The sequence below is a fragment of the Papaver somniferum genome, chromosome 2, assembly GCF_003573695.1.
Source record: "Papaver somniferum cultivar HN1 chromosome 2, ASM357369v1, whole genome shotgun sequence".
NCBI classification, from domain to species: Eukaryota; Viridiplantae; Streptophyta; class Magnoliopsida; order Ranunculales; family Papaveraceae; genus Papaver; species Papaver somniferum.
Window position 1 is genome coordinate 97,185,723 of NC_039359.1, and position 16,198 is coordinate 97,201,920.

Below are 16,198 nucleotides of genomic sequence, written 5' to 3' on the forward strand. Positions count from 1 at the left end.
TAGGCCAACCATTATGCGCTTAAGAGATGAACAAATTTGTTCTGCGTTATAGCTAAAAAATATCCAACGTTCGAAAATTAAGTTTCCATCAACCAATATGGAGCCAAGTAGTGAAAGTCTGAAGCAAAAAATTCTGACAGAATTCTGGACTCTAGAGCTGTGTTTTAATAGCATTTCTGTCTGACATAATTCCTTGGGTAGTTATTGCGCGTCTCAGAGATTTATGACAGTAAGCCCCCTTTTATTTGGAGACTTGGGAGTGTAATATTCATCTTTATTTTGATTTTCCAATTGATGTAAACAAGTGTAGAGATTTAGATGTTTTTTGTTTTTCTTTTCTGTCTGGCCTCGGAATGTCTTGGCTAAAGTTTTTTGTATTTCTCGAGTTTCGATGATTAATACAAAATATGATTAACAAAGCTACAGATAATAAGATCACAAGAAGAAAGACATCTCAGCTGAGGGAGTGAAGGATAAAATGCTTTCACCAAACAACTCAAACAATGATGCTAACAGATGGCCGGCGTCCATGTCCTCCTTCCAGGCCTGGGTGAGAACAGCTGTTACTTTTGGAGCACGACCATCCTTCTTCTTTTCTAATCTGCTGCCACCAGGTAAGTTATGGTTCACAAGATGTGCAGGTAATGATGATGTCCCACCCTTGGACTCCATCCCAGGAAATCCATCTATTTGCATGTCAGTTGCCAGTGAACTCATTGGACCATCATTTACAACTTTCTTGAGAGGTGGCTGTTGAATCGAGTGGTCCATGGTTGGTTTGCGTTTATCTATAATTACATAAATGGAAGGGACAATATTGTAAGCAAATAAAAATCCAAGTAAGTATCCCGTCTTAAGCACATACACAAAGGGGAGTGTGACAAAATTACTTGGCATTGTAGTTGCAACTCTTCGATTAGTCCTCCAGGCTGTATGTGGAGGCGGGGATAGCAGAGCTGGGAACAATTTCAGGCGTTCATACATGCACTGACCTGCAGCACACTGAAAGTTTGTTATCGCGTTAGTATCTAGTAACTAGTTGTTATCCGGCATCTTTTTTAGTTGGCACTAAAAGTTGCACTATGATAAAGGTTTAGAACTATCGAGGAAGTATAAAACAACACTCACCAGCAGAGCCCCATACACACGCCAAGCTTCATGCCTCTTCATCTCGTTCTTTTGCTTTTCAAGAAGCATCTCTGGCTCCAGTAGTTTTAAATAAGGCTCCAGATTGGGAAGTATTAAAAGACGTACCTAAGAAGTCGATATACATATTTTCATTTGCCAAAAAAGCAAGAGGGAAAGAACTGAAGGAGACTTCAGTCTCTAAGTCGAAGAAACATCATACACAGTTCGGAATATAAAGCAGTGCACATATGACGAGTAAGATACCATATACATATAGAACAAAAGCCTTCCGAGAATTGGTCTAAGAATTTCGGATAACTATGAGCACAAAATCTTGACAGAAAGAAACTAAGACCACAAGAAAAGATAAATTACCACGCTGGGTCCCAGAGCAGCAAGCCCTTGAATAGCACCATAATGTTGGGTCATTGCTTTCGTTGGATCCAGAAAAGCATGAAGCAGAGTTCTCGTTACCCGCGGTTGTAGATTGTGATAAACATGCCCAAATCTGTAACAGCATGTATGGAAATAAATATCAAAGGTAGAAAGTTCATCAGAAACTAACCCAAATACAAGAAATTGCAACACAAAACGCAATAAACTGAAGCAAAGAATTCCAGTCTAATGTGTAGAAATGTTATAACTGCAATGTTAAATAGATGATGAGCATACTGTAATTCCACTTATGTCAATGTTGATTAAAGCCACTAACTACCTTAGTGAAGAATATACTGTACATCTGTATTTATTGGCAAAATTAACTAGTGAAGGAAAAATCAACAATGGACATACACTATTTTTAGGAACCCACAGGAAAGAGAAACGAACGGGTAATGGCATCAAAAAGATCTTACCTCTTGCATACTGAAGCAACTATATTTGCAGCGAAATCCCGAAGCTCCCAGTGATTGTCAGAAAACCTATTTCCCAATCTTTTGGCCACAAGGCAGGTAATCACAGATGGCATTAGCTGGTGCAGCTGAGGAGAAAAAAATTAGCTCCATTAGATGGGCAGGCTATCTAATCACAGATGACACAATAATTTGAATATTACACCTTTACTAAATCATCTCCAGTTGAAGCAAATCTACATTTGAACTTACATAAGGTTCTATGTGTATGTGTGGATTCTGGAGAAGACTCAGAACAACGCGCATCAAAGCGAAAAGAAGAGGGAAGTCATTACTCAAACTCTTCGTGACCTGTGTTTATTTAGGAAGCATTAGCCCGGGGAAGGAGATGCTTCATACTGATTTTTTATATAACTGAAAATAACTAATAGCTTACCTCATCAGCAATAAAATATGTGAAATAAGGAACTAAAGGATGAAGTCCTGAATCTGTAGCCAGGCTTACTAATGCTTCTTTAAAGAGAATGGAGTTAGATTTACTGACAGTTAGCTCAGTGATTTTATCAAAATATAGCTGCAAAAACAAAGTGGAAATGCACGTCAAGTAAGTAAATGCACATGACAAAGAAAGTTTGACAAATGAAAGATGGGACAAACTAAATAGCAAGCACAATCTTCACCTGAAGCTCCCTAGATAATATATGCTTAACAGGCAATTTAATATCGGCAGGAAGTCCATCATCTTTGTGTTCAGACTTTTTTGTGTCCGAAGGTGCAACAAGTGCTACAAAAAAAATAAAAATAAATAAATAAAAATAAAAACATAAGCTAGTTTTACATAGTGACTGGATAGCGAGAAAGCCCAGAGCCTACAATCAATCAAGATTGACTTCAGATATGTATAAGAATGAGTTAACGTACATGCCCTAAAAATATGATACAGAAAGTTACTTGCACTGTCAAGGCCTACTGCATTAGAAAATAAAGAAACTGGCATTTCACTTTGATGGATAATATCAGATGGGGCGACTGAAATTTAAGGCCAAACATAGCTAAGGAAGCGTGGAAAGTTGCTTTTGTAAATTTGAATTAGGATAGGAATAACGTTGAGCTCGCTGGCCTTGGAATGCACAACTAGTCCAACAACTGTGTGGAATTAAATACCCCTTCTCTGGATCATCACTCTTATTTCATAATAGCACAGTATGTCAATGATTGGGTTGATGTGTTGCTCGTAGTACCACCGTGTATTTTTTGTCACTCAGTCTACATGCTTTTATACAGTTTTGCTCATCTAAACTAAATGCTAAACATAAATTTTAGAAGTTTACCTTCTACAGGAGCATTTTCCGGAATTGCTGGTTGCACTCCTTCAATAGCTAGCCAATGAGCAAGGACAGCTGTATCAAGCGGAGCTTTTGGTAAAGGAGCATCAATCACCTAAAAAGCCAAAAGAGAATATATAAAACAAAAGGTTCAAAAACATAACTTAAATAAGTGAACGAAAAATCATAAGTAACTTCTTACATTTTTGAACTCAACATCCTTGTCATCAATGTAGAACAAATTTTTATGTCCAACAGCCCTTTTAAAGCGCAGAGGATCTCCGGAGGCAAAGCCATACATTGGCTGAAGCAAGAACAGTATTAGACATAAGCAAATGGAAATCCTGTAAGAAAATAGAATACTATCACATTTGAAACATGCATCTCTTTCTTTCACTATAATAAAAGAAAAGTTACATATAGAGAGGTATTTTTTGTCGTTTCCAATTTTATTCATTGTATAATTGTGACGAATAAAGATATGGTCAACAAGCAAGTTCCATAAACCCAAGAAAGATCTCTGCCCAATACTTATAGGAAGTCAAAATACACCATTACAGCGAGGTAAGACGCTAAAATACTACTATTAGCTACAAACCCTCAGAAATACATACTGTCAGACAGTCTTTTAACTACAAAGTAGAGTTTTTCTTTTCTTTCCATAGGCGATAAATCTTTATATATTAGCAGATAAGTGATAAAACCACATTAATGAGTGTACAAGTGATGGATGGAAACAAAATATTTGAATAGAAACGAATAAATCATTACGTCTTTGAGAAACTGCGTTCAACAAGTATAATGATGGACATAATTAAGACGCTGTCCAGCAAGGTACATAAACTGATGATGGAATTAACTTCTACACATTTGTGATAATATACATGCATTTCTAATTAAAATTTTGGGAAGCTAAGTAACAATCGACTAGCAATACATCTTGGAACGATAAGCATGTCAATACTAAACGGCCAAAAGAATTTTTTTTAAAAAAAGTACAATAGAAGTAAAGTACATTTCTTCCTAGACGAAAAGGAAAGGCAGGTAATAAGGGAACAATACTGAATATAGTTGATTAGTTGTACTCTTGATTCTTTGTTTTTTCTATCGAAAGTACCTCCACATTTCTTAACTTAAGGGCACTATCCACGTCATCAGCCGTCAAAACCGTTCTCTTCGAGTGGCGCATGCACTTGATCGCCTCCTACAATTTCAGAGTAATGAAACATGTTGGTCATCCGACTGTAAATTTCTTCATCAACTCATCTAAAATCAGTAATATTTATTAATCCAGAAAAACCATAACCATAAGTACAAAAACAGCAACTTATTACAATCTCCAATCTGACAACTACTTTTCCCTCCTTCTCCACTTCTTGCTGGAAGGATACGGGTTGGAAATTCTGATTACTGTAAATACAGACCCTTTTTATATGTATTAGTGTATTACCATACCCCTCTAACTTTTGGGCATTTAGATAGTAAAAGGCCATCAACAGAAATAAGAACTAAAGTCTCCAAAAAAATGATTTTGCTCTGAGTTTGTGACAATCTTCAATACCTAATAGATTCATAAGCCATTCTCCTAAGCTTATTACATGTAACATGATTTAGCTTTCTGAGTAAGCTTCTGTGAAAAGGAGTTACATGGATAGGTATAGGAGACTTGGTTTTATTAAATTAGAACCTTGAGGATGGGTTTAACACCAGTATCAATGACACCAAAGGCACATTTAACATTAAATAGTATTTGAACCTCAGCCTTTTTCATTCAACTATACAGTATCAGCATGATACAAATTCGGTGTTAAGCAAAACAAAGGCAACAGGATTCCAGATAAGAAATATTTAAAAATTCATTACATGAACACAATGTCACCAATCAAACATACATAAATGCAAGTACCTGCATGATCTCCCGAACACGATACTCCACATCGGGAGCAAGAGCAAGTGCGACATCAGGAGAAAGGTTACTAATACCAATGCTCTGTGCAATGACCTCAATCGTTTCCTTAGGCACAATGCTCATCTTTCTCCAGTATTTATTTCATGAATTTGCACTAAATTGGGGACTTTTTGTGAGTAAAACCCAAACTGTAATAACCTAATACAAAAAATAATCAAAACCCTAACTGTAAGTGACTGAAGTAAGGGTAACAGGCAAGTGATGAAAGTTAATATGATACAGAAGAAACGAGTAAGGAGAAAACCTCTTAGAAATTTCGAATTAAAACAGAAATCTTACCGGAAAATTAGGTTACTGAGAGGAGGAAAAGCGAGAGAGGAAGAAGAATTTCACAAATGACGTCCAATTTAGCTCAGAATTTGAATAATAAAATAAAAATCGCGATCTCCGTCAGGGTTTAGGTCAAGTTTCTCAACAGTGTTGTTCTTTTACTTCGACAGGGTAGTCGAAGAAGAAAAGAGGAAAATTTACTTCTGAAGTCCTTTTCTATTCCAATTTTTTCCCTGTGGGTCCCGTTAATATTTCACCAAGTTAATTTGGACGATTTTTGGAATTGCTATAGATTTGTTTGGGCACGGTATGCCTGTTTGGATAAAGAGACTTCTTAGGCCTATTCCTATGGATATGGCAAAAAAAAAATGTTGTTTAGCATACCAGGTAGCATGGTAAACAAGTTGCAACATTATGGGAAATCCACTTAGCGACAGAGTTTCTAGCGGTCAATATATTTAATAACGTCAACGATAAGTCTTTATCGCTGGGGATATTCACAATACCGCTCGATGTTAACTCTAATGCCAGCGACTAGTTCTTTATCGCTATAAATAAGTAATTTTCAAACTCATAAGTTTACCCAAAAATTTTTACACAAAAGTTTTCTCTAATTCTCTTTTTCTTAATCTAAATTTCTCTATTTCTCAATCTAATTTATTTTTTTTAAATTTCCCAAATGACACAATTTCAAACCCAACTTGATTTTTCGGGAGTAGTGCTTGAAGGTGTCGTTAACAAGATATGTGATAGTTATGAAGAAATAAGTAAGAAGCAAAGAAGTCTCCAAGTTTTGGATATCAACCAAGTCAAAACCGCAACTAAGAAAAGGCAAAGAAAAGTTCAAGGCAAGGAAAATCAAGGCAAAAAAAGCAAATTTGAAGCCAAAGAAGAAGATAAACAAAGGAGAATCCGTACATGAGCGCATTGATTGGAAATTTGGTGAAATGAAGAAGATTAACAAGATGAAGAAGATTGTCCCAAATTTTTATTTTTAAAGTCTATATTTCATTATTATTGTCTAGTTTTATGTCTTGTAAAAAATGATTATTTAATGATTATATCGAAGTTTAATGAATTTGAAAATTTTACGAGAAATGTTGAAAATTAAGCGTAATTTTATTCTTAATCCAATCTTACATTTTAATTAGAAATACATTTAAACAAATATTAAAACCTAATACTTAGACAATTATGAAATTAAAACATAAGAACTTAAACTAATACTTAGACAATTTAAATACTTAAGTGGACAATCGAGAAATTAAAACATAAATATTGGATAATATTTGGGCAAATATTTTAAAATCTCGAAACAATTTTCAAATTGGAGGTCTTTTTCGTAAATGCGATGATATTCCGCACGACACCTACGTCGAAGTTCCATCATATATAGTTGCACCATCCGCACGACACCTTTGTTGAAATTCCATCATGGATTCACCATTCCTCAAATTTGGACCTTCTTGATGAAGTAAAGTAACAAACCTAGGAACTTCCTTATTGATTATACTGGAGCGTTGAATCAACTCTGAAACATCACGATTGTTGAGATTCATTGTTTGTTCTTGAAATTTCCCATAAATCATTTGCCATAATGTTTCGAAATGTAATGCATTTCTGAGTACAGTCTCCTCAATAGAATAAATATAATTATTGCAAATATATTCATCTTCAGCAACAGTGAATTTTGGTTTTCACCTAATTTGACTTCTCCTAGTTTCACTATCCACATTGGCACGATCAACAACTCTTTAATTTGCGTGAGCACGTTGGTTTGCTACGAAATCAGCGAACTCAGCAATGTTCATATTATCATCCATAATCTCTGAGGAATTGGAGATTGAGAAATTCTGAGAGGTTTAGAAATTCTGGTGTGAGTTGAAATGAGATTGAAATTAGGTATTTATAGAGGGGAAAAATAGTAGTCGTTGGATGAAGATCTGATAAGCGATGATAAGATAGGTGAGCGGTAGCTTGACTAGCACTGGCGACTTAATGACCAGCGAGCGCTGACTTGACCATCGAGCGATGGACACTCTATCGCTTGCTGGAAACTCTGTCATGTATGCCTATATGTTATTTATGGCATATATGCACATGAGTTTGGCAGTTTGGCATACCCATAGTGGGTGCATATATGTCAAATATCAGTGTTTGGCATGTGCATAGGAATAGGCCTTAGAAGTTAAAAAAATATTAGAATGTTGTATTTGGTTTCAGTTGTCGGTGATTGTAGTAATATGTTTTTTTGGAGTAGCCTTGGATATCTTTTGTTATTTGTAATGATTCAGAAACTTTCTTGGAAGCCATGGCCTGCTTAACGAGAGCAAGAGATATTTATCAGGCTGAAGCTTTATCTTTTTTGATAGTTGTTCAATGGGTGCACAACAAGGGATTCAGCAATCTTATTTTGGAAGGAGATAACAAAAATCTTATGGAGGATGCTCAAAAAAATCAAATGGAAAATGTTACATGGGAGGATCAGTCTTTGTTAGTTGAATCTTTAAGTTTACTTAGTGGTATGCATGAGGTTAGAGTTCAGTTTACACCCAGATGTTGTAATAAAGTAGCTGATGTGTTAGCTAAGTTTGCTAGATTTAAGGAGTGTAGGAAAATATGGTTTTCTCATCCACTAGATTTCCTTATTTCGCATTGTTTGTGGGTAAAAACCGTTTCTGCTAGTTTTGGGAAATGTGGGTGTGTGGATGAGAAACAAATCTAAACCTTATACAAATGCACTGCACGGGAGTACTTTAGATTCGAGAGATCAATCTGTAAAATCATGTCCTAAACCAAGAAATGGTCGTTCCAGTCTTGCTTCGGTCACAAAGTGAAGGAGAAGGGTTGGTCTTAGGGAGGGAAGCAAAAAAGGTGTTGAGATCATAATGGTTAACTATGAAGGTGTGGCTATTTTATGACTTGTATCAGAATTTGGAACTGGCTTGTGGAATGTAAGCTATCAGTTCTTTGGTATTTTCTGGATAATGTGTTGTTGTTAACCAAAACTGTTGCCTTTTGGTTGAAATAGGTAGAGCCTATTTATACAAGTCATATTGAACGCACCCTGATCTCGTAGAAAGTGGGAATGATTAAGTGATGGAGAAGTGGCGTCGTGTGTAAATTACAGAAAACCACGTTCCCATTATGAAGGAGACGGATTAGTTTACACCCACTACTTCTTGCCGCCACTAACTTCCCTGCTTTCTGACACTTTCTTATAATGGGAGTGTTGCACGCCGCACACTGTAAACCGCCAGACTAATACCCTGATGAGGATCCCCCAGTTTGTGACATGTTTGATGTCTCGAGTGTTTTCGTGGAAAACGTGTAGCAGGTTGCAATGTGTGGCAAGTCAAAGTCAGGAGACTTGCCGCTGGAGAATAGCATATGATGCTATTAGGCCTGTCTTGGATGGTCGCCTAAGACTTGACATAGGCCTGTCAATTCTGTGGTGAATTTGGACGGCTAAGATTGTGACCCACGAGAAAGGGTGGCCATTGATTATGGCCACATTCTGTTGGTGACTGATAATGACACAACGACGTGGTTGGCATAGTTTGTGCATACCAGTGGCACGGTGGTACAAGTAGCGTCTGGCGTAGCCATGGCCGCTAGATTTTGGCATATTGGTGTTAGACCCTAATATGGCTTGGCAACATTAGTTCTAGTTGCCACATCAATACCAATGCTCTGGGTAGCATGATTTGGCTTGGTTGGCGTAGCAATTTCGCCTAAATTAGGGTTTGGCATGCCGAAACCCTAATTAGTGCGTGTGGCATGCGGCCGCGGCATGGTAACGTTTTTTTTGTGCAAACGGTGCCATTTTCACGCCAAAGGAAATATAGTAAGGCCATAATGTGGAAACGGCCACAGGAGCAAGGGTTGCTATGATATGGCGCCATTCCTAAGGTTTCCCGGGTCCCGCATGGCTCGTGGCATGTTGTGGGGCCCAAAGTGGTGTAATTTGAGCCACAATTGGAAAGGGTTTTGGTTAATGCGCCTAAAACAGAGTCGTGCTTCTGACTAGAAAAACCTAATTTAAGCACATCATGGCGTTGGCCACGAACATGAGGTAGATTAGCACGTAAGAGCGCTATTTACGGCATGTTGGCATGTTTTGGCATGCTGCATCAAAGTGGCACGTATGGCGTGGAGGAGTGGCATGTTGGCGTGGCATGTTGACGCGTTTTTTTGGAAAACCAATGGATTTGTGACCATTTGGCGTAGTTTGCCTCTTTTAACATTGTGGCAAGTTTGGAGAAACCTGATTGGTCAATATAAGAGAGGCCGACCAAGCATGGGCGTGGCCACACTTCTGGTATGTGTGTGGCGGATTTAAAGCGACCTGATTGGTCGATGGGAAATAGAGCCGGCAAGTATGGACCCAGCCAGCGTGTGGCGGGTTTAAGGCGACCTGATTGGTCGAAGGCAAATAGGGTCGGTTGGGCAACATGGGGGGTGCCTAAAGCATGACCGCACCTTCCTTTGTTGCTGCTCCTATTCCGCGGTTCCTTTATGATTCTGGGTAGGATTTTGCACCTACTAATCCATGGTGGATTAATTGCTTAGTTCACCTAAGCTTAATTTTGACCAGCGGGGTCTAATATATTGCGCAGGGCGCAAAACCCTAATTTTTGCAAATTAGTCAGGATAATATTCGAATCTTGTGAATTATCACAAAATTGATTGAATTATATGTGTTGACACAGAGTTCTTTAAGTTTATTGCTAGAGAGTAGTATTCTTTCTGATTTAGTATTTTATGCAAGGACCTTAACTTTGATACTTGGAAATTCGTGTTACTCTGCTGCGAGTGAACACAAATTGTCATGCCATATCAATATTAAGGGTTCGGCTGGGGAACATAGCACAGAAAGCATTGAAAGAAACTTATAATAAAGGCAAAGCAAGGTGCCGAAATTTACAGAATATCTGGGATTGTTGCTACATGGACCATTATGGATAAATTTCATATGAAAATATTGAATTTCTCAATAAATGCGCCAGTGAAGAGGTTGAATCACTCATCACTTTTACATGGATTTGTTTCTTTGCAGAGTGACGACATATTAAATGCAAGGTTTTACAATTTTAACCCTGAACTAAAAACCACCATCAACATTAAGTCCCCTGTTTAGCACTTAACAGGGGCATTGTTGCGGGGTAAGCATGAGATGGTGACAGACAAGGATAAAATCAAAAGGGAAAAACACGCGGAGATTGCCAGGAAAAATTCGACTGACCTTTGACAAGAGGCATGGATGGTCCATGATCCTTGTGTTGGCGTACTTCTGGCTTGGCCACAGGGTACTGATGTTGGCGCTGCGACTTCGGCCACGGAGTGCTGATGCTGGCGCTGCAACTTCGGCCACGGAGCACTGCAGGTTGAGCGTATGGCTTGGCCACGAAGTATTGCAGGTTGAGCGGCTGGTGTTCCTCGTGCTGGCGCGCTGCTGGTTCGGTCATGGAGGTTGGTTCCATGAAACATTGGCTCTGCGGGCCCAGCTGCCTTCTTCCGTGCATAGTCCAAAAGGAAAAAACCACATCTAATCGAATTCCAAAAGCGCTTTGTATATAATAAGGCGTGCTAACTTCCTCCCTTTTTATTATTCGCTCGTCTGCTTCTTGTGTTTATTTGCAGTAGCTCGGTCATAGGCATGACAATCGTTAGAAGCAACGTAAGTTCATCTTGTCTTCGTATTTTAGTTGTGAGTGTAATATCCATGTGTAGTTGATCAATCTTGGACATTTAGCTCGGTGTGAATGACCTTATTTGTTAGCGACATAAATGCCAACAAAGAAATCTCCAATAGTTAATCAGCAGCAAGGCGAGCCAGGAGAACTCAAGGTAGGTGCTCTTTTCTATTTTGCGCATGTAGCCACCCAACAGTACCATCGATTTTCTCCAGAATGTGTAATAAGGTTCTGACTCCAGAAGAATGAGCATCTAACCTCTCCAGTGGATTTCCAAATTTACCAAACTCCATTGCACTCCTGGGATGGATGGATGAAGTATATGCTTGGAAATGACTATGTCAGGGCTAATCAGTGAGAGTGTAGATGCGTTGTTGATCCGTCCTTGGTTTTAAGTTATTTGGTGTCTGGACTGATGAGCTGGTGTCTGGAAGGCTTATTCTTTCCTTCCTGATTGTGGTGATGATATGTTGTGGATGCTTGTATGGTCGAAATCTTCCGGAATCTTGGACTATTATATCGAATGGGATGCGATGAGCAGTCTCTAGTTACACTTTCGTCTGGTCATAGATCCGATGGTGTGGATGGATATGTGAATATATTTGTGGCGTGCTTTTGGAGTCTTTGATGCATGTGTACGGCTTCATGTTGAGAAATTCCTGCGGCTCGTAAAGCTTCGGCAGTGATGATGTTGAAATCAGGAGTAACCTGGTTGAGGGAAGTGAAGGAATCTTATGCTGGTAGTCCCCATGTGTAATTATCCTGAGCCTATTTTCTCGTGGAAGATATGTTTCTACTGCATTCACTTGTAAGGTGGTGACTGTGTTTAAACTTCTAAACCTGAAGGAGGCTTTATTCCCCCAGTGTAGCCTACTTTAATTGCATCACCTTGAATCCACACCTATGGGATTTGATACAAGCTTATTGTACTCTCCTGTATGTGATGCTGGGAACATCACATGGACGAAACATTCTGGACAACGAAGAGGTAGAAGTGAGAGAGTTATGTCGTTAATCGTGGCTCCTTCTGTCTTTTCAAGAAATTTTTTTCAGCCGCGTCTCTGGAGTTATCTCATGAATGCTTGATTGTTGTCGGGGATGGACCGATGTGAGCAGTCCCCAGTCGCACTTCTCTTTGGTTACTGAAGTTGTTTTCTCTGAGTAGGCTTGGGATTCGAGCCTCGTAAAGCATTGCAGGCGCCTTCTAGACGGAAAGGTGATGATATCCTTACGTTACACCTTTGAAGAATAGATGACCTTGTTGTGGTTATGACTTTTGGGTTAACCGTGCCTCGCGAGCTTTGAAAGTGAAGGGATTCCGTGTAGAGCCTCAGTCCCCAATTTTGGTTTACATGTTTCAATCTTGTATGGTCGGTGAGTTGACCATGATAAAGATATCATCTTGCATCCGTACTGGTGACTCTATTACTTCTTCCATGTGAAACTAAAATATGGAGAAGTATGGATTACCTTTGTAGTGGTTGTTTCTATGGTAAATCTATGGCTGGTATCAACAAACGAACAACAACTGTTCTTAGCAGCATAAGAGACTACATTGTCGTGGGAACCCAAAATAGGTTGGATGGAATTGCATGGGTGTCTGTGGAAGCAAAAGGATTGGATGGATGCGTGGGAGAGTAAACTATCCATGACCACGAGCTTTGGCGAGATGGATCAAAAAGTGGCCACAACTACGAACCTTGCCTGGCTGTGATTAGGATCCTTGACAGGGAGGAGTGTGGCGTCTACGGCACGATACTTGTCAGGAAGGAGTGTGGCGGCTACAGCACGATCCTTGGCAGGGAGGAGTGTGGCGGCTACAACACGATCCTTGGAAGTGAGGAGTAGCGACTTCTGGAGAGAACGTTGAGGCGGAGCGGCTCCTGGAGCGAAACGTTGAAGTGTCCCCTGGAGCGAAGCGTTGAAGCGGAGCGGCTTCTGGAGCGAAACGTTGAAGCGTAACGGCTCCTGGAGCGAAACGTTGAAGCGGCCCCTAGATCGAAACGTTGAAGCGGAGGGGCTCCTGGAGTGAAACGTTGAAGCGGCCCCTTCTGAGTTGTGGCCATGTCTGTCTGAGTTTTGGCAAGAACTTCATGTCTCTCCATTAAATCGATAATGGTAATGGGAATGTTGGTTTCCTCTGGCTCCTCCAGTCTCTCATCCTGACGAAGAAGTGGTGGTAGTCCTGGTGATGATTGAAGGCGTCATGCTCGAAGAAATATTAGGAGTAGCGGCGGCTCTGGCTCTGGTAATGATAGGAATCACGTCAGAAGGGATGCTTCCGGTTCTGCTGGTGTTGGTGGTAGAGGATATAACGCCACGGGACATGTTGACTGCGCTTGTGGATGGTACATTGGTGTTGGCCATTCCCTTTTTTCTCTCGTCCGATACGGCCACATACTTTATTCGCTTAGGGGTCTCTCCACAAAACTGAATTTTCAGGTTGCAAATCCGAGTTTATTGTGTGATGCAATCCTGGCCGCGAGAATTCCCCAGTCATCCTTTATTGTTCATGTAACATCTCTATGTCGATCCGTGGCAAGGCGGAGAACCTCCAGTCCCCGAGCGTAATTACCCTGAATCAATCTTTTCCTGGACAATGCGCTTCAGAGCGTTGCATTCGTTGGTAGGATGATGAGTAAACCTGTGATAGTGGCAATATCTTGAATCTAGCATCTTATGATCAGTTGGTGGACGCCTTATTGGGGGTAGTTGAACTACTCCTTCTCGTACCCAAATTTCCAGTAACTCTATAACTCTTTTGATATGCAATGAGAAGCGTGGATATTTTGAGTCTGGCTCCTCCCACATCAGTAGTTGCAGTGGCGTAAATTCTTGCAGACTTTGGCATGAAGCTCTCTTTGAGGGCGCAATTGACGCTTTAGTGATCGTTGATTCATGAGCGGACCGTTTACTTCTACTGTATTGCTGAAAGGTAATTTCTCTTGAGGGTCCTGCGTCAGCGACGGCGACATGCGGTGACTGAGCTGGATATTGTTCATTGGCGCAGTGTTCGTTTCCATAAGCGTCTTGGTAGATTTCCCCCTCTTCAGGTGCTTCTCTCTTCAGGAAAGCAACCGTGCGAACTGTTGGACAACTCTTTGAACTTCTGCGAGGGTTTGGAGATAAATGTTTTCCAGCAAGGCTTCATAAGCCGTCTCTTTACCTTTGTCTTGCAGATGTTGTGGCGCACCTGGCAAGTCTCCTCCCCTGGTCTTGTGAAATTGTCCTGGCTCTCTGTGTTGGCAGAATCCAATTGGCCGCTCTTTTGCTGCTCCTTCATGATGTGGCTACGTGCTCCGTCAGCATCCTCATTGGTAGAGGCGCAGTTTTTAGCCAAAGATTTAACATAATTCATATTACTCTTGAAATTGGCGGGATCCTTCGGATAAGCCTTTGCTGATTCTTCCCACAATCAGCTTATTATACTCTTCAGGATATGAAGCGCCTCGTTTTGCTTCCTGATAATATCGACTTGGAGGGCAACCATATCCTCTAGCATTTTTTCCATGTCTTCCATGGTAGTTGGCTTCCAGTTATTCATTGTTTCTGCAAGGTTCGAATGACCCGAATACATCTGGAAAAAAATCTTTGACTAAAATGAGTTTGAATTAAGGATTGAATTGGGCCTAAGACCAATTGGGATTGAAATGAGATTGTGAATTGAATTTACAACCGAGAGATTTAATATCCCACTGTGGTCGCCAATTGTTTGTGGGTAAAAACTGTTTCTGCTTGTTTTGGTAAATGTGGGTGTGTGGATGAGAAAAAAATCTAAACCTTAAACAAATGCACTGCACGGGAGTACTTTAGATTCGAGAGATCAATCTGTACAATCCTGGCCTAAACCAAGAAATGGTTGTTCCAGTCTTGCTTTGGTCACAAAGTGAAGGAGAAGGGTTGGTCTTAGGGAGGGAAGCAAAGAAGGTGTTCAGATCAGAATGGTTAACTCTTAAAGTGTGGCTATTTTATGACTTGTATCATAATTTGGAACTGGCTTGCGGAATGTAAGCTATCAGTTCTTTGGTGTTTTCTGGATACTGTGTTGTTGTTAACCAAAACTGTTGTCGTTTGGTTGAAATAGGCAGAGCCTATTTATACAAGTCATATTGAACGCACCCTGATCTCGTATAAAGTGGGAATGATTGAGTGGTGGAGAAGTGGGGTCGTGTGTAAATTCCAGAAAACCACGTTCCCATTATGAAGTAAACGGGTTAGTTTACACCCCACAACTTCTTGCCGCCACTAATTGCACTGCTTTCTGACACTTTCTTATAATTGGCGTGTTGCACGCCGCACGCTGTAAACCTCCAGACCAATACCCTGATGAGTATCCCCCAGTTTGTGACATGTTTGATGTCTCGAGTGTTTTCGTGGAAAATGTGTAACAGGTTTCTATGTATGGCAAGTCAAAGTCAGGAGACTTGCCGCAGGAGAATAACATGTGATGCTATTAGGCTTGTCTTGGCTGGTCGCCTAAGACTTGCCACAGGTCTGTCAATTCTGTGGAGAATTTGGATGCATAAGATTGTGACCCATGAGAAAGGGTGGCCGTTGATTATGGCCACATTATGTTGGCGTCTGATAATGACACAATGGCGTGGTTGGCATAGTTTGTGCATGCCAGTAGCACGATGGTGCAAGTAGCGGCCGGCGTAACCATGGCCGCTAGATTTTGGCATATTGGTGTTTGACCCAAATATGGCTTGGAAACATTAGACCTAGTTGTCACATCAATCCCAATGCTCTGGGTAGCATGATTTGGCTTGGATGGCGTAGCAACTTCGTCTAAATTGGGGTTTGGCATGCCGAAACCTTAATTAGTGCGTGTAGCATACGGCCGCGGCATGGTAACGCTTTTTGTGCAAACGGTGCCATAGTCACGCCAAAGGAACTATAGTAAGGACATAATGTGGAAACGGCCACAGGAGCAAGGGTTGCTATGTGTGGCTATGATAT

At 40.3% G+C, this 16,198-nt stretch overlaps 1 protein-coding gene across 1 annotated transcript; it reads right to left on the bottom strand.

Moving 5' to 3' along the window:
- Window positions 1-328: 328 nt before the first annotated feature.
- Window positions 329-5,721, bottom strand: LOC113348500 (transcription initiation factor TFIID subunit 6-like). The gene is made up of 13 exons (XM_026592301.1): window positions 5,553-5,721; window positions 5,211-5,411; window positions 4,422-4,508; window positions 3,507-3,608; window positions 3,311-3,419; window positions 2,660-2,763; window positions 2,416-2,553; window positions 2,232-2,330; window positions 1,983-2,107; window positions 1,504-1,636; window positions 1,129-1,254; window positions 891-1,002; window positions 329-788 (listed from the first exon to the last, which is right to left on the bottom strand). The coding sequence occupies exons 2-13, from the start codon at window positions 5,334-5,336 to the stop codon at window positions 436-438; spliced, it is 1,614 nt and encodes a 537-aa protein (XP_026448086.1). The 5' UTR covers window positions 5,337-5,411; window positions 5,553-5,721; the 3' UTR covers window positions 329-435.
- Window positions 5,722-16,198: the final 10,477 nt, after the last annotated feature.